General features: G+C 48.5%; 1 protein-coding gene across 3 annotated transcripts in view; it reads left to right on the forward strand.

Moving 5' to 3' along the window:
• Steap3 (STEAP3 metalloreductase) overlaps window positions 1-17,700 on the forward strand; it is a 49,757-nt gene that overhangs the window by 19,079 nt on the left and 12,978 nt on the right. For all 3 annotated transcript variants that reach the window (XM_070021851.1, XM_070021853.1, XM_070021852.1), the window contains exons 2-3: window positions 9,672-10,171; window positions 12,430-12,957. In XM_070021851.1, coding sequence (XP_069877952.1) covers window positions 9,672-10,171; window positions 12,430-12,957 — 1,028 coding nt within the window. The remainder of the gene's footprint in view (window positions 1-9,671; window positions 10,172-12,429; window positions 12,958-17,700) is intronic.

The raw sequence follows: 17,700 nt of genomic DNA on the forward strand, positions 1-17,700 counted from the left end.
TGGGGAAGACTTTTCTATCCAGACTGGCTTTGAATCTGCATCCTCTTGATCTCAGCCTCCTTAGTAGCTCAGGTATAGGCATGAGCCACCATGTCCAGTCACTATCTGGACTCTTGAGCAGCCAGGACACTCAGGCCCCTGGGAGTTAATGGGTTTGCCTGCCCCCTCTTAGATCTTTGTGACCCCATCCCAATACTACTTCTCTCCTCCACCTCTTCTTGTGTCTGGTGACCCACATGTAGCAGGAGGGGCAGGGGGAATGCACTTGACCCTCACAACTAAGAGGAATGTAAGATGAGACCATTCTGGGGGTCCCTATAGCCAAGGGGAATTTTATGGAGGAGGTAGGCTGGGGCCTGGGCTGACTATAAGGACCTGGAAAAAGAAATCCTGGAAAGACAAGACTATTGCATGCACAGTCCTTTATTGGGTGCCTACTTTAGTAGCTTCAGCGTGTGGTGCCTGGACAAGCAACATCAGAATCCCAGGGAAAGAGCCCAGCAGAGTTTCATGGCCTCTGCGGAGGCCAGCACACTCAGACTGATTGTGCTAGGCACTGATGAGTGCTGGAGTCACAGCAGTGCCGACCTCTTGTCCTGAAGGAACTTGGAAGTCAGGAGAGGAAACAAATAGGGAAAAAGGAGATGCTTTTCACAAAGATGGGCTGTCCTTTGGGGCAGAAGCTGATGCAGGTGCTGAGGATCCTTGGGAACCCCATGGCTTGAGGACTGTCCTGAAAGGAGCCCAATGCCCATACCAAATATCCTGGTGCCTTGCTCCTTATGCCAGTCCTAGTGTCCCCTCCCCTGGCCCTGCTGTCCCTCTTCCTCAAGTCCCAGACAGCTGTGTCCCCTCTCTGTCAGCCATCTCAGGAGGAATGTGTGAACATTCAGGGCATTATCTTAGAGCACATTTTTAGAAAACTGAAATTTTATCCATTTGGTATATTGATTTGATGGTATCTATATCTGCTTTATACAGACAAAAATGGTTTTAAAAAATCCTAGACAGAGGAATATAATGAAAACGGAGTGAAGGACTGGGAAGATGGCTCAATGGTAAAATGCTTGCCTTGCATGCCTGAGGCCGTGGGTTCAATTTCTCAACACCACATAAGCAGAAAAAGCCAGAAGTGGCACTGTGTCTAAGTGGTAGAGCACTAGCCTTGAGCTGAAGGGCTCTGGACAGCGCCCAGGCCCAGAGTTCAGGTCCTACAACTGACAAAAAGAAAGAAAGAAGATAGAGTGAATTTAACAAGCCCAAAGTGTGGCCTTTAACCCGTACTACAATACATTAAAGTTACTGTATCTCTTGTATGTAGGAACCGGGCTCAGAAAGGTAAGTGGCTTCAGCAGCCCCTAACTGGTAAGCAGTCAGGTTGAGATATGACTCAGGCTGCCTCCAAGCCATACCCTTGTCCAGTAACCTTGAAGTTCCCTAAAGTAATCAGTCCTTAATAAATCTAGACTATTTAGATGTTTCCTGATAGTAGCATTGAGGGCAGTAGTGTAGCCTGGCTGGGTAAGCTGCCAAGGACTTAATGTAGTTTTCAGGACAAGCCTTGGAGAGTCTCGGGCCTGCTCTGATCCTCTACCTAATTTGGGAATGGATGAGCTTGGGAGGAAGAAGAATCTTAGTTTTTTTTTGTTCCTATTACAGAATACCCAAGGCTGTGTACTTTATTTTTTTTAAAAGATGTTTATTATGGCTCTAAGTTCTGCTTTATCATCTGGGGGCCATACCTGGTGATGCCCTCTTCAGTGGTAAGGTTCCAAAGTGGCACAAGGCATTGCAAAGAGATCTAGCCCAACTGGCTTTTGTAGGAATCTACTCTAACCCATTAATGCAGATTCCTATTTACTTTTTTTTTTAATTAATTTTTTTTGGCCAGTTCTGGGGTTTGAACTCAGGGCCTGGGCACTGTCCCAGCCCCTACTTTTTTTTATTTTTAATTAATTAAATTTAATTTTTGTGCTGGTACTGGGGCTTGACCTCAGGGCAACAGAGCCTGGGTGCTGTTCCTTAGCTTTTTTTTTTTTTTTTTTTTTTTTCCTCAAGGCTGGTGCTCTTTCTACTTAAGCCACAGCTCCATTTTTTTGTTTGATTGTTTTTTGCTGGTTAATTGGAAATAAGAGTCTAAGGGAATTTCCTGTCTAGCCTGGCTTTCAACTGTGATCCTCAGATTTCAGCTTCCTGAGTAGTTAGGATTATAAGTGTGAGACACCAATACCTGGATTTCTTTTTATCATTTCTTCTTATCATTTGTTTGTCTTATTTTGAGACAGATTCTCACCACATTACCTACACTGGCCTCAAACTCCTGCTTCAGCATCCTGAAGGCCAGGATTACTGACCCAAGACACCATACTGCTTCTAATTACTTCTTAAGGATTTCACCTGGTATCATCTTTCAGTGTCTCAGAATGAGGATTTAATTTCAACCTATGGGACCAAGCATGTTCAAACCATAGCAGGAAACTAGTCAGACCCAATACCACACTTAGCAGATTTGTAGTTGTGGTTGATTTCCAGCTACACACGGTAGTTAATACCCTCCCTGCTCCAGGCAGCTAATGCCTCCCAACCCTCCCACCAAAACATGTGTGTTCCATTCCTGACCACCCAGGGAGCCGGTTGGATGGGCCTCGGATCTCAACATACCAGCCCACCCCACAGGGCCCAGGAATGGTGGTCTGTTTACGTGAGTGGCATGCACAAAAGCAGCTGGAAGAGCAAGGGCTACAAGTCCCACCCAGCCCTGGAGGTGGTTCAACCAACAACTATAACAATATTAATTACTCTCTGGAGCTTAGAAACTTCAACTAGGGGCTGGGCGCTGATGGCTCACGCCTATAATCCTAGCTACTCTAGAGGCTGAGATCTGAGGATCCCAGTCCAGACAGGAAAGTCCATGTCACTCTTATCTCCAGTGAACCACCAGAAAACTGGAAGTGGAGCTGTGACTCAAAGTGGTAGAGCACTAGCCTTGAGCAAAAGAGCTCAGGGACAGATTCTGAGTTCAAACCCCACAACTGACCAAAAAAAAAAAAAAAAGGAAAGAAAGAGAGAAAAAAAGCAACTAGGAAATAGCCAAGAAGGGTGCAGAGCCAGCAGCATCAAGTCACAAAACAGGCATGATGCTCACTGCAAGTCCCTCAGAGCTCTGTAACTTCTTAGTTTATATACACCAGTGACAGTCTGCATCTGATAAAGGGGACAGAAGCCAGGGCACATGTAAAAAACATGGTTATTATCAACTTCCTGTGTGTGTGTGTGTGTGTGTGTGTGTGTGCGCGCGCGCGCGCGCGCATGCACAAGAACTGTGGCTTGAACTCAGGGCTTCATCTTCTCACTGGCCTTTGTCTGCTCAATGCTGATGCTCTACCATTTGAGCCACACCTCCACTTGGCTTTTTGCGGATTAACTGGATAAGAGTCTCTCTGATTTGTCTTCCCAGGCTGGCTTTGAGCTGAGACCTTCAAATCTCAGCCTCTTGTTTAACTAGGATTACATACTTGAGCTGCCAGTACCCAGTTGATTGTCAGCTTCTTTTGTAACAACTTTATTGAACTATAGTTCACATACCATATAATTTACCTATTTAAAGTATACAAGTCAATTTTTTTTATTATTTAGTATGTTCAACTATACAGCTGCCACTGTCAATTTTGTAATATTTCCATCATCTTGTTAAAAAAAAAAAAACCCTATACCATTGAACAGTTGCTCTCCATTTCCCTCAAACTCCATTCCTGGCAAGCTAATCTACTCTGTCTTTATGGATTTGATTCTTGTAGGCATTTCACTTAAACACAATTATATAGTAAGTGTAGTTCTCTGCAACTAGCTTACTGAGCAAGCATAATACTTTCAAGATTCATCCATGTTAGTGCAGGCATTTATACTTAGTTCCTTTTATATGGCTGAATATTATTACATCTTATGGACAGACCACATCTGTTTAGCCATTCATCCACTGATAGGTCTTTTGAGTTATTTCTATTTTCTGGGTGCTACAAATGCTGATGTACATATTTTTTTGTACCAGTTCTGGGCAGGAACACAGTGCTCAGACTCTGTCTCTGAGCTTTTGTGCTTAAGACTAGCGCTCTACTCACTTGTGCCATGTTCCCACTTCCAGCTTTTTGGTGGTTATTTGAAGGGAAGAGTCTCACTTTCCTGCCCAGGTTGGCTTTGAACTGAATCCTCAGATTTCAACCTCCTGAGTAGCTAGGATCACAGGGAGGAGCCAGTAGTGTCCAGCAGCTGTACATGTGAATATATGCTGTTATGTCTCTTGGGTATGGGTATACACCTGGGAACAGAATTACTGGGAACAAGAAAAACCCTGTGTTTATCCAGGTATAGTGGTACATACCTGCAATACTAGCTACCTGGGAGGTAGAGATGGAGGAGGATCACAGCTTCAAGCCAGCCCAGGTAAAAGATTTGCAAGACCCCTTCTAAACCAATGTCTGGACATGGTGGCATCTCAGGTATGTCAGTAAACATAAAATAGGCAAATTATGAACCAATTATGGGACCAGGCAAAAGGCAAGACCCTATCTCAAAAATAACTAATGTAGAGGGGCTAGGAAGGTGGCTCAGTGGTACAGTGCTTGCCTTGCATGCACGAGGCCCTGGATTCCATTCCTCAGCACCACAAAAAATAGAAAAGGCCTGAAGTGGTGCTGTGGCTCAAGTGGTAGAGTACTTGCCTTGAGCTGAGGAGCTCAGGGACAGCACCCAGGCCCAGAGTTCAGGCCCCACGACCAACCACCTTCCCCCCCCCCAAAAAAAAGTGAAAAACAACTAACATAGCAAAGGGCTAGAGGTGTGGCTCAGTGGTGGAGCAGATCCAGGGATCTGAATTCAAGCTCCAATATCACCAACCCTTGCAGAAGAAACAAACAAAAATCTGTGTTTTTCTGAGGACCTATCAGACCCTTTACTTCAGTAGTGACACCATTTAACATTTCTACAGCAATGTGTGGTAAGTTTTAAGAATTATGACTTCTTTATGTATTTAGAAACAAGTCCCTCATCAAATATGTCACTTGCCATTTGTTTCCATTCTGTGGGTTGTCTTGTAACTCTCCAGATGGTGTGCACTTGAACAAATTAGCAAATTAGCAGGCCCTGGGGATAGGTCTTGTGGAAGAAAGCAGTAGTCTAACAAAGGGAGAAAATACTTATGACATACAAAAATCTTCCATAAAAACCTAAGTGGAGCAGGGCACTAGTGGCTCATGCCTGTTATTCCAGGTGCTCAGGAGGTAGAGGTAGAGAGGATCACTGTATGAGGCCCACCTGTATGAGACCAGCTGCTTGCTTGAGGCTTGGGTGTCCCTGCTTTCACTTTCTGGCAGGGGCAGATTACTAAGTTTGATCCCCAGAAATAGGAAAAAGTAACAACTGAGGGAAGCCTGAGCAGTTTGGGGCTTAAAGTGTGTAGTATGTTTGGGAAGAACTTTTTCACTCCAAGGATAAATGGTAGCCTGTTCTGGCTGCCCCATGCCCAACGTGCTGCTGTTGCCCATGAAGAAAAGGCTGGGAGCTGTTGGTGTCATCCTTAGGGCCTGCCTGAGAACAGGCTGGAGCTAGCATGTTGCCCATGGGCCAGGTGTGGTTCCTGGCCATAATCACAGCCCACAATCTGCCCCTGCCAGGAAGTGAAAGCAGGGACACCCAAGCCTCAGGCAAGCAGCTGGTCTGTGTGCAGGCTACGAATCTGGCCCACCAGCTGCAATGTGATCTCCCCTACCATGCTCCCAATCTATAAATAGAACCCCAGTGGGAGCCAGGCCTGGCCAGGGGCCCAGACAGGCCTTGTAACATCCTCACCTTCAGGTCACATGCTCAGACATCCAGGGCTTTGCAGGGACTCTCAGACCTCCATGACTTGTATCAGTTTCCCTGCCCCCAACCCTACTGGTCTTCAGACCAGCAGCAGGTCTTAGGATGTATGGCCACTGCCCAGGGAGAACTTACTTAGAGCAGTTACACCTACTCATAGAAGGGAAGGCGAGGGGAGGGGAAACTACCCTGAGAGGCTGGGTGATACTAGTCAAGAGCAGAAATGGAATCACCCCCTCCCTGAGGCTTTCTTCTACTGCAAGCAGGACCCCAAGTGCCACAATCCTTCCCCAGGATGCTAAGTATGGGTTCAACACAGATAACACTCCAAGTCCGAGTCTGACCACCTTTTCTCACCCTGGTTTGGCTCCATGCTGTTTTGAGCACATGTTTCTTCAAGATCATCCAGTGTTGCATCTATCCTGTAGCCTGATCTGGCTTTGCTTTGGGAGCTGGCTTCAGCCCCACCTGGAAACGAGCCCCGAGCCCTGCCCACCTGTCCCGTGTCTGTCCTCTGTGGACAGATTTTATCCAACCCCTCCCACCACCTCACAAAATTTTTAAAGAAGTAGTCACTAATGCAGGATCTACCTACCCATACTGATACTCCCAGAGCACTCAACAGTTACTTAGGGACCAAGACAGATACCAGACGTTGGTCCATGAGAGAACCCAGTTAGTACCATCCATCTACTGGCAAATGTAATCAGGCCTGTCAGGAAGCTCCTAGTGGTTCACTTCCTCCCCATCAAAGCAGGGCGATGTGTGTCTCCCTGCCTTTCCAGTGCCAAGTGTCTGGGCATCAAGTGTCCCTCTAGCCCAGCTCTCATCCCTGCTGCTAGGACAGAGGAACACAGGGAGGGCCCCCACCACTCCTTCTCCACCCTTGACCTGCTGCTGGTGCAGAGCATGGTTGCCCTCCCACCTAGTCGCAGTAACCTGCCTACCCAGGGTTTATGATATGCCTAGCATGGTTTCAAAGTCTGCTTACTGAAACTATTTATCCATTTTATAACTGAGGAAACTGAGGCACAGACAGGTCACAGGTCACTTAACACAAGTCAGAATCAAGCCAGGCAGCCTGGATCCCTAAGGAATGTCCCAGGCCCAGCCCTCCCTATGTGGGAATTGTGGGGTGAGTCAAGAGGCCTCTTTTCAAAGTATACTTGATCACCTCCCACCCCCAAATGAACCAGACAGAAAACACCTGCTCCTGTCTTTCAGGGAGGTCAAGTCCAGGAAGAGCAGGGTTGGAGGCATGGCTGGGCCTGCAGGTCTGTGCAGGTGTGACTTCCTCCTGGGGACTCAGGAAACGTGGGCCTGCAGAATAATCACAGTGATTGACAGCAGACCATCTCTGCCGCCCTGTGAGAGAGACACTGTGACATTTTAAATCACAACTTGAAAGAGAGGAAAGACAGGAACGGATGGTTAGAGTAGTCCCTTCCATACTGACTTCATATCTCAGCTGTGTTGTACCTGTTCTGCATCTCTTCAAGGCTTCAGTATATAGCTCCCTGCTCTCTGGGGAGAACATAGGCTGGAGTCTCCCTTCCTCTACTTGCCTCTGTGCCACCTGGAGCACGGTCCTCAACCACCCTGACACTCAAGACTGGTAGCCAGGCAGGGTAGTATGATCTGTAGTCCCAGCTACATGGGGGTGAGTCGGGTAAATCACTTGAGCCCAGAAGTTCAAGGGCAGTTCGCAACCCATTCTTTTTTTTTTTTTTTTTTTTTTGTCGGTCGTGGGGCTTGAACTCTGGGTCTGGGCACTGTCCCTCAGCTCTTCAGCTCAAGGCTAGTGCTCTACCATTGAGCCACAGTGCCACTTCCAGTTTTCTGAGTGGTTTGTTGGAGATAAGAGTCTCATAGACTTTCCTGCCTGAGTTGGCTTTGAACCATGATCCTTAGATCTTAGCCTCCTGAGTAGCTAGGATTACAGGCATGAGCCACCAGCACCCAGCTGCAACCCACTCTTTTAAAAAAAGGAAAGAAGGGGGAAAGAGAGAGAGAGAGAGAGAGAGAGAGAGAGAGAGAGAGAGAGAGAGAGAGAGAGAGAGAGAGAGAGAGAGAGAGAGAAAGCTAACATAGTACCCAGGTCATGGACTCCCAAGAGGGCTATTACTCCAGGACTCAAGAAAGGCCTTTACAGCAGTACTTGGTCTGTATCCTATAAACAGGATTCGTTGCTCCCTTGTTAAAAAAAAAAATAAAGTCCATGTCACAGTTTTTCAACCATTTAGGATCATATTCTTTGTCATGGGATGTCTACTGGAAGCTGGAGCCTAGAGAGGCGTAGGGACCTGTTCAAGGACACACAACTGATATATGCTGAGGCTTCATTTCTCAGTCCCCGGCCCTACCCTGTGTTATAGCCCATCTTCCCCAACCGCCACACACCTGTCCAGTGCTGACATGGTCTTAGGAGCTTCTCATGGAAATGTGGGGGGAAGGATCACACAGTAGTGACAAGCCACTCCTGCTACCCAGCTAGTTTCAGACACAGCCTTTTGACCATCCTGCGCCAAGCCTGTGTGCTTTGTGCTCACAGTGATGATGCTCTCGCACACATAAAACACTCTAGGCTTACAAAGGAACCAACATGCAACACAGATACTGTTTATTTTCTTTAAAAGTGTTTTAACACTGTGTATGCTTCTTTAGTACTATGCTGAATAGCATGATCTAGTGACAGGTCTGATATCTACCATAGCTTTCAGTTACAGATGTTTAAATAGTATTGGGTGAATGCTTTTACGATGGAATCCCTTACCTAACTTTGGTCAGTGCGGTCACAAGTTCACAGGACTTGCCAACACTACCATGATTTGTGCTCACCATTGTGCCTGAATAAAATCACCAGCATCAGATGGTGACAATTAAAATAGAATTTAACCATCTGGCTTTACTGCGGACCCCTGGCCCAAATCCATGATGTCCTTCATGTCCACTGATATCATGGGCTTGCTGAAGGAGATCCCAAGGCACCCAAAACGCCTTGAAGTCCCATCACTGTCCCCCAGAACTGTCAGTTACAATGCGCATTCATCCATTTGGTAGATATTGAACTCCACACCAGCAACAGACCCCAAGATGAAGGAACAGGTCAAGCAGGGCACCAGTGGCTCATGCCTATAATCCTAGCCACTCAGGAGGCTGAGATCTGGGGACTGGGGTTTGAAGCCAGCTCATGCAGGAAAGTTCATGAGATTCTTATCTCTAATGAGCAAAAAAGCTAGAAGTGGACATGTGGCAGAAGTGGTAGAGTGCTAGCCTTGAGCAAAAGAGTTCAAGGACAGCATGTAGGTCCAGAGTTCAAGCCCACTTTGGACACACACACACACACACACATACATACATACATACATACATACATACATACAGGATCTAGGCCCAGCCAGAGGCCCTGCCCTCTGGCTTCCCATCACCTACTTAAGGAAGAACACAAGGGGGACCACCTGCTCCACTGTGCAGAGCAAGAAGCAACACAGATGCATGTTGGCTCTGCCTGCCAGTAATCACAGACAATACCCTACAAGCTGGGTTGCATGGTCATTCCACATTGCATAACTCTTCTGAAAAGAATCAGGACAGAAATCCCATCCCCTTTCCCAGCACTCAAGCCTATTGGTCCCAAGGCAGGACTTGGTGATGGACAACACCCCTTGCTGAGTCTCTGTCCTCCATGGGATGGGGAGCACTCAGAGAACACCTGCAGGGCTGAGGTCTGGCCATGCACATTGAACAAGAGGAGGAGGTGGCAAGCAGAGAATCTGGGAGTCCTCCAATAACCAGTCTTCTGTCTTCTCTTGCAGCCACCAAAATGTCAGGGGAGATGGACAAGCCCCTGATTAGTCGCTGCCTGATAGACAGTGATGGAAGCCTTGCGGAGGCCCCCAGTGGGGCCCCCAAAGTGGGCATCCTGGGCAGCGGGGATTTTGCCCGCTCCCTGGCCACACGTCTGGTGGGCTCCGGCTTCAGTGTAGTGGTGGGAAGCCGCAACCCCAAACGCACGGCTGGGCTCTTCCCTGCCTCTGCGCAGGTAACTTTCCAGGAGGAGGCAGTGAGCTCCCCAGAAGTCATCTTCGTGGCAATGTTCCGGGAGCACTACTCCACGCTGTGCAGTCTCAGTGACCTGCTAGCCGGCAAGATCCTGGTGGATGTGAGCAATCCCACAGAGCAGGAGCACCTTCGGCACCGTGAGTCTAATGCTGAGTTCCTGGCCTCACTCTTCCCCACCTGCACAGTGGTCAAGGCCTTCAATGTCATCTCTGCCTGGACCCTACAGGCTGGCCCGAGGGATGGAAACAGGCAGGTAGGTTCATAAGAAGTTCATAACAGTTCTCCTTATAATAAATATGTGGCTCATTTTTCTCATAAGCTAGCAGCATGCCAAGTTTTTCTATATAGTCTGAGATAATCTCATAGCTGAAAAAAAAAATCTATTTTACATGGCAGGAGACGCCTAGGAATGTTAGTGATCTTACAGGCCCTCAGCCGGTAAGCCGGGATTTGAACCTTAATCCTAGGAATTAGAAATTCCTGTTCTTTGTGCCTTGATACCCGGGCTTCCTAGAAGGTAATAGCTCTATACTGTAGTTTGGTTTTTTGTGTTGGTCCTGGGGCTTGAACTTGGTCTGGGTACTGTCCCTAAGCATTTTTGTTCCACACTGGTGCGATACCACTTGAGCCACAACTCCACTTGTAGCTTTTTTTGATACTTAACTGGAGATAAGACTGCCTCATGGACTTCCTGCCTAAGCTGATTTAGAACGGTGATCCTCAAATCTCAGCCTCCTGAGTAGCTAGGATTACAATCGTGAGCCACCAGTGTCTGGCCTTTTTGCTGTTTCAAGTCAAGAAGGAGACGTGGCTTATAAAATCAGACTCAGAAAGAGGACAGTAATACACTTCTGTGGCAGGCCCGGAGGGAGACAGGCATATCCCAGACCTCATCACATTTATGACAGGACTTCTAAGAATCTAGTAATTTTCTCAGAATGGTCAACAGAGGCTGGAAAATGGCTCTATAGAATAGCCAGACCTGCATATGTATCAAGAAACATGTGGGATGGGCTGGGAAGGAAGCTTAGTGGTAGAGTGTTTACCTAGCATGCATGAAGTCCTGTGTTTAATTCCTCAGTATCACATAAACAGAAAAAGCTGGAAGAGGTGCTGTGGCTCAGTTCTAGCCTTAAGCAAAAGAAGCTTGGGGACAGCACCCAGGTCCTGAGTTCAAGCCCCAGGACTGGCAAAAAAAGAGGTCTAACTAGGACAAGGTGGTTTTTAATGCTAAAAAATCCACCTGCCTCTTCCCTGGGGCAAAAATACATAATTCCACACATATGGAAGAATGTCTACCAACCAGTCCAGCCAAGTACCAGCTGTGAGGAAGAGTGCAGAGGTGCAGGTATAAGGTGCAGGCCTGCAGGGAGTGGCACAAGCTGGCTGGGGAAGGCCTTGAGATGGGTTTGGGCTTCGGTTTACTTTATGTTCTGTTTGTTTGTTTGTTTGTTTGTTTTTTGTCGGTCAGGGGGCTTGAACTTCGGGCCTGGGCGCTATCCCTGAGCTCTTCAGCTCAAGGTGAGCACTCTACCACTTGAGCCACAGTGCCACTTCCAGTTTTCTGGTGGTTAATTGGAGATCAGAATCTCATGGACTTTCCTGCCCAGGCTGGCTTTGGACTGTGATCCTCAGATCTCAGCCTCCTGAGTAGCTAAGATTACATGCGTGAGCCACCGCTGCCTGGCTACCTTATGTTCTTAGATCAGGGAACAAGGAAGGTATTCAAGGCTGTGGGCACAACAGTGCAAGGGCAGTAAGGTAAGAAACAAGACTCCCAGACCCTAGTTTCTTTATCTGGGAAATGGGGACAGGAGTCCCTACCTGAGGGCTTAAGGCAGCTGAGGAATCATGTATATAAAACCTGGCACAGACTAAGTTCATAGTGAACATTGAGGAGCTGGACTGGATCCCAGCTGTGCCAGCAAAATTGGTAAGATCTTCAGGACCTCCAGATACCATCATGCCCTCAGAGGTTGCTCTGGAGGAGCAGTGGGCTTCCAGAATAAAGGTAGACATGGGTTGGCTTGAAGAAAGCTTGTGTGCCGAAGTCCCCATGGAACTGAGGGCCATCACTAATAAGGACACTTCTGTACAGAAAGATGCAATTGTAGCTGCACAGTCTGGACCACATGCAAAACCCTCTCCTAGGGTAAGCCCCATCTTGGGAGGTAGCTGTTCTAGGACCTAAGGAGGCTACATGGCCAGGCACTCTCTTGTGTCTGTTAAGTGAGTGCGCTATGCAAGACATTCACTGTGACTAGCATCTCTCCTTGAGTGGTGGGGCTTGTCTTGGAAGCCCCAGAGAAAACTGGACAGACCCCTGGCCTGGGACTTGTAGCCACTTTATGCCCCCCCATGTACTATTAACTGCTAGCTCCTTGGACAAGTCCCCTTATGTACCTCAGTTTCTTTAGCTTCTCCGTGGCTCTTTGGCTTGGTGGTTGCTGAGGCCCTGCCTGCCCCTGTGGCCTGTGTATCCATCTGATTGTCCACTCCTTCTCCCCATAGGTGCCCATCTGCAGTGACCAACAAGAAGCCAAGCATATAGTATCAGAGATGGTGCGTGCCATGGGCTTTATGCCAGTGGACATGGGCTCCCTGACCTCAGCTCGGGAGGTGGAGGCCATGCCCCTGCGCCTCCTCCCAGGCTGGAAGGTGCCCACCCTCCTGGCACTGGGGCTCTTTGTCTGTTTCTATGCCTACAACTTCATCCGGGATGTGCTGCAGCCCTATGTGCAGGAAGGCAAGAACAAGTTCTACAAGTTGCCCGTGTCTGTGGTCAACACCACACTGCCCTGCGTGGCCTATGTACTGCTGTCACTGGTGTACCTGCCTGGTGTGCTGGCGGCCACCCTGCAGCTGCAGTGGGGCACCAAGTACCGCCGCTTCCCTGACTGGCTGGACCACTGGCTACAGCACCGCAAGCAGATCGGGCTGCTCAGCTTCTTCTGTGCTGCGCTGCATGCACTCTACAGCTTCTGCCTGCCACTGCGCCGCTCCCACCGCTACGAACTGATCAATATGGCCGTCAAGCAGGTACTCAGTTCGTGCTGTGGCCCCCAGCAGGTGCACAGGACAGACAGTGGCCAAGGGCAGGCTGGCGCTGTTCCAGCTGGACAGTACCCACATCTTCCTGGCAGCAAACAGAGCAGATGAAAATCCCCAGCTGCCTAGGTCCAGACTTGAACCAGAAAAACAAAAAAGAAAAGAAAAGCAGACAGAGGGCCACAGGTACCCAGGATCAAAGAGCAGGGAGCAGCCAGGCCCCTGCGGCTCACACCTGAAATTCTAGCTAAGATCTGAGGAGTGGGGCTCCTAGCTAGCCCCAGTGGGAAAGTCTATGAGACTCTTATCTCCAATGAACTACCAAAAAGCTGGAAGTGGAGATATGTCTCAAGTAGGAGAGCATCAGCCTTGAGAAAAAAATGCTAAGGGACAGTCCCAGGGCCGTGAGTACAAAAATCAATAAACCAACAAAAATCAGGAGGGCAGGATGCAGTTTTGTTTTCTGTTGGTTAGTTTTGCAATACTGGGATTATTAACCATCAAGGCCTTGCTAGGCAAGTACTCTAACATGTGAGCCATACCCCAGTCCTTTTGCTTTTAGCTTATTTTTCAGATATGGTCTCCCTCCTTTTCCTTGGCCTCAAGCTAAAGCCTCCAACCACTAGCTCCTGAGTATCTGGGACTACAGTCATGAGCTACAGTCATGGGCTGCATGCTCAGCCCAGGGTGGGGTTTTAAAGGAATCAGGGAGGCCTAATGAATGATGCTGTGTGAGCAGAGATATAATGCATGTGAGAGCCTCATTGGTGGCCAACTAGAGGTGTCACAGGCTGACAAGGCCACAAGAGCAGAGCCCTCAAATAGAAGCAGGCCTGGCACATTTGAAGGACAACTAAGAGGCCTGTGGGGCTGAAGATCAGGGAAAAGTAGAAGTTGAGACCTTAAAGGCTAAGGGAGGAGGGCTTTGGCTTGAGGCCCTGAGGGACTCAGGCAGTCACTGAAGGATTCTGATGGGGGGGACTAAGGGCCTGCCTGATCACTGGCTTGCTCTTGCTGCCTGGCCCAGAACAGCCAAAGGGCCAAAGGCAGACACTGCCATGCTGACCCCACACTCAGTGCAGTGGAATCAGGGAGTGGCATGGGAACTGTGGAGGACATAAAGTATTGAAGGCATAGTTTGAAGCAAGAGAATGCAGAGCTACTGAAGTAATGAAGGTGAGGTTCACTGGTAGAGATGAAGCTAGTCAAGGGTGGCTCTGGGGGCTGAGTCTGAGCACCCCAAAAGTAGCTATGCCAACAGCCAACACAGGGAAGGCTACAGGAGTGGGTGGTTTTGTTTGAAGGTGGGGGGTATTATTACTATTCATTTAGAATAGATATGATGCTCTTCTACCTGTGACTCATAGGGAATGGAGGCTTTTAGGCCAAGCCAGGTAAGAGCAGGAGGTGGTATATACAGAACAGACCTCACAAGCCTCCTGGGTTTTTTGTTTGTTTGTTTTTTGGGGGGTATTTTATCTGTGGTGAGGCCTGAACTCTGGGCCTAGGCGCTGTCCCTCATCTCTTCAGCTTAAGGCTAACGCTCTACCACTTGAGCCACAGCGCCACTTCTGGCTTTTTCTGCTATATGGTGCTGAGGACTCGAACCCAGGGCCTTATATATGCAAGGCAAGCATTCTACCACTGAGCCACCTTCCCAGCCCAAGCCTCCTGGTTTTTAGTTCACAGTTGAGGATTCATTCTTAGTCTCAGCAGCACTGAAAGCAATGTTGTACCTGTCTTTCTTTCCTCACTTTGCTCCTTCCTACCAAGTTCTTACCTTTAGCCCTAGCTTGATTGACTGTGGATCCTGTCTACACCACAGCACTACTTGCCCAGCAGGGTTGGGTAAGATATGTGTCATCCCCCTTTGTCCCAGCTGAGGCCCTGCAGCTCCTTATCCTGCTCATGATGTAGGGACCCTGATGAGACCCACCACCAAGAAGCCCAGCATGGAGCCACTCCTCCCTCCTCAAAGGAGGAAGCAAGGTCAGCTACTGCCTAGGAACCACATACCTCAGCCTCCACTCACTCTTGATGCTCCTGCTTCCCCACTGGCAGCTTCTCAAAAGCCCTTATGTCCCACCCACAGACACCTGATACCATCCCTAGTGGCCCAGACTTTCTGAGAAAGCAAGAACCTCCGGCTTCAGGCAGAGAAGCAAGATGCGTGCAGAAAGTAAAGGGAAAAAAGTAATAGTCACAAAGCTCATAAGAAAGCTTACTGAGGGGCTGGGAAGGTGGCTCAGTGGTAGAGCGCTTGCCTTGCATGCCAGAGGCCCTGGGTTCGATTCCTCAGCACCACATAAGCAAAAAGAAAAAAGCCGGAAGTGGCGCTGTGGCTCAATGGTAGAGCCTTGAGCTGAAGAGCTGAGGGACAGCGCCCAGGCCCAGAGTTCAGACCCCATGACCGGACCCAAAAAAAAAGAAAAAAGAAAGAAAGCTTACTGAGCCAGGGGCTGGTAGCTCATGTCTGTAATCCTAGCAACTCAGGAAGCTGAGATCTGAGGATCGCGGTTCAAAGCCAGCCTGGGCAGGAAAGTCTGTGAGACTTATCTCCAATAAACCACCAGAAAACTGGAAGTGGCTCAAGTGGTAGAGCACTCACCTTGAGCTGAAGGGCTGAGGGACAGCGCCAAGGCCCAGAGTTCAAGCCCCATGACCAACCAAAAAAAAGAAAGAAAAACAAGAAAGAAAGCTTGCTGTTCTGAGTACCATTCTAAGAGTTTTACATTCCCTCTATAAGTTCATTTATTTTCTATCTTGTTCCTGTAAGGCTGTACTCCCCTTAATATATAGATGAGAAAACTGAAGCAGAGAAAGGTTAAGAAACTTAACTGAAGTCACAAAGCCAATCAACAGCAGAGGTAGGACTCAGAACCAGCCATTCCATTCCAGATCCATGCTCATATCCATCCTGCTTCCTACCGGAAAACAGAGGCAAATTAGCAGCTGGGTAGAAGATCTCAGACTCTTCATCCATCCATCCATCCAGAACCAGCCATTCCATTCCAGATCCATGCTCATATCCATCCTGCTTCCTACAGGAAAACAGAGCCAAATTAGCAGCTGGGTAGAAGATCTCAGACTCTTCATCCATCCATCCATCCATTCATTCACTTACTCATTCAATGAGCACCTGCTCTGACAGGTTTTATTCTGGTTGTGGGGCTTGAACTGAGGGCCTGGGCACTCCTGAGCTCTTTTGCTCACAGATAATGATCTACTACTTTAAGCCATAGCCCCACTTCCAGTTTTGAATGGTTAATTGAAAACAAGAGTCTCATGGGGCTTTTTTCTGCCCAGGCTGTCTTCAAACCATGATCTTCAGATCTCAGCCTCCTGAGTAGCTAAGATGATAGGTGTGAGCCACTAGTATGCAGCACTAACATGTTTAATATTTTTTCATCCATCTTTAAAAAGAGCCAGCCTAGCCAGCAAGAATCTCTTTGTGGCTCTTGGTAAGCAGGGGGGGGGGGGCATGTCATCATTGCCAACTGGACAAGGCAGATCTGAGTGTGACCTCCACTGTCCCCCAGGGCACAGGGCAAACCACTGCTTTGTCCAAATTTGGATACCTGTCAGTTGGCCAACTTCCTTTCCCTAAGATCCCTGCCCAACTCAAACCCGTCTCAGTATAACACTAACCCAATTTTGCCTTGATGCCAATACCAAGGCCCAGAAGATACAAACAAGGCAATTTCCCCTGAATCTCAAAGCCCTCTAAGGGATGGAGGTTGCCAGGCAACCATCTTTTACAAGAGGCTCACTATCAGAGACCCAGAAGGCCAGTGACTAGAAGGGCTTAACTGTTCTGCAGAGTTCTCAAGGGTGGAACCAGGTAGATGGGATATGTCTGGATGTCTGGGGTTGTAGTAGAGGGAGGCTGGGACTTGACACATAGCCACCAGGAAGTGGTGAAACTGTACAACACTGGAAGAGTTTAGCAGGTAGAACACATCAGCCCAAGGCTTGGATCCTAAGCCTGGGTGCCTGCCTCTAGTCCCTGATAGCAGGCCTTTCTCCATGGCTCCTGCCTGCTGGGTGTCTGCCCCGGCCCACCCTTGGCTGCCTTCCCACAGTGCCTCTCTGAGGCAGATTCTTGGTAAAGCCATGGGTAAAGGGAGGGCCTTAGCCTGGGTATAGGAAATGTCCCCAAGATTCCCTTTAAGCCCCTAAATACAGATCAGGCAGCAAGGCTGCATCCCAGGATAGAGAAGATTTTGAGACTGTGTTTGTTGGCAGTGTTATTAACAATAACTAATTTTATATAGTTTTTTTTTCTAATTTGCTGGTGCAGCTCCCCAGAGATGCATTTCCAGATCAAAATCAGAAATCAAGATGAAAGACAATGGGCTGTGCACACTTTTCCCTCTAAACCCCTCTTCCCAAAGCTAATCTGCATGTGGCTCTCAGATCATTCCAAACCTCCTCTAACCACATCACAGCACTGCTGAGAAGCATCCGGTGACCCCTCTGACCTTGGGATAATGATCAGCTCCTCACAGTGCAGCTGCACTCCCTCCCCTGCCTCCTCACCCTATTCTCTCATGCCATGTCACACCACATTGTCCTCTGCACATTCCTCCTGGCTTGGAAAACTCATCTGGGAACACCTCGACAGTCCAGCAAATTCCTAGCCCTCCCTGAGTCCTGTCGTATCTAATCCAACACCTGAAGGGAGAGGTAATCCCACATCCATCCCTGACTCACAGCCCTCAGATGACTGATGCA

The sequence above is a fragment of the Dipodomys merriami genome, unplaced genomic scaffold (genome assembly GCF_024711535.1).
Source record: "Dipodomys merriami isolate MVZ:Mamm:240054 unplaced genomic scaffold, mDipMer1.0.p SCAF_146, whole genome shotgun sequence".
NCBI lineage: Eukaryota > Metazoa > Chordata > Mammalia > Rodentia > Heteromyidae > Dipodomys > Dipodomys merriami.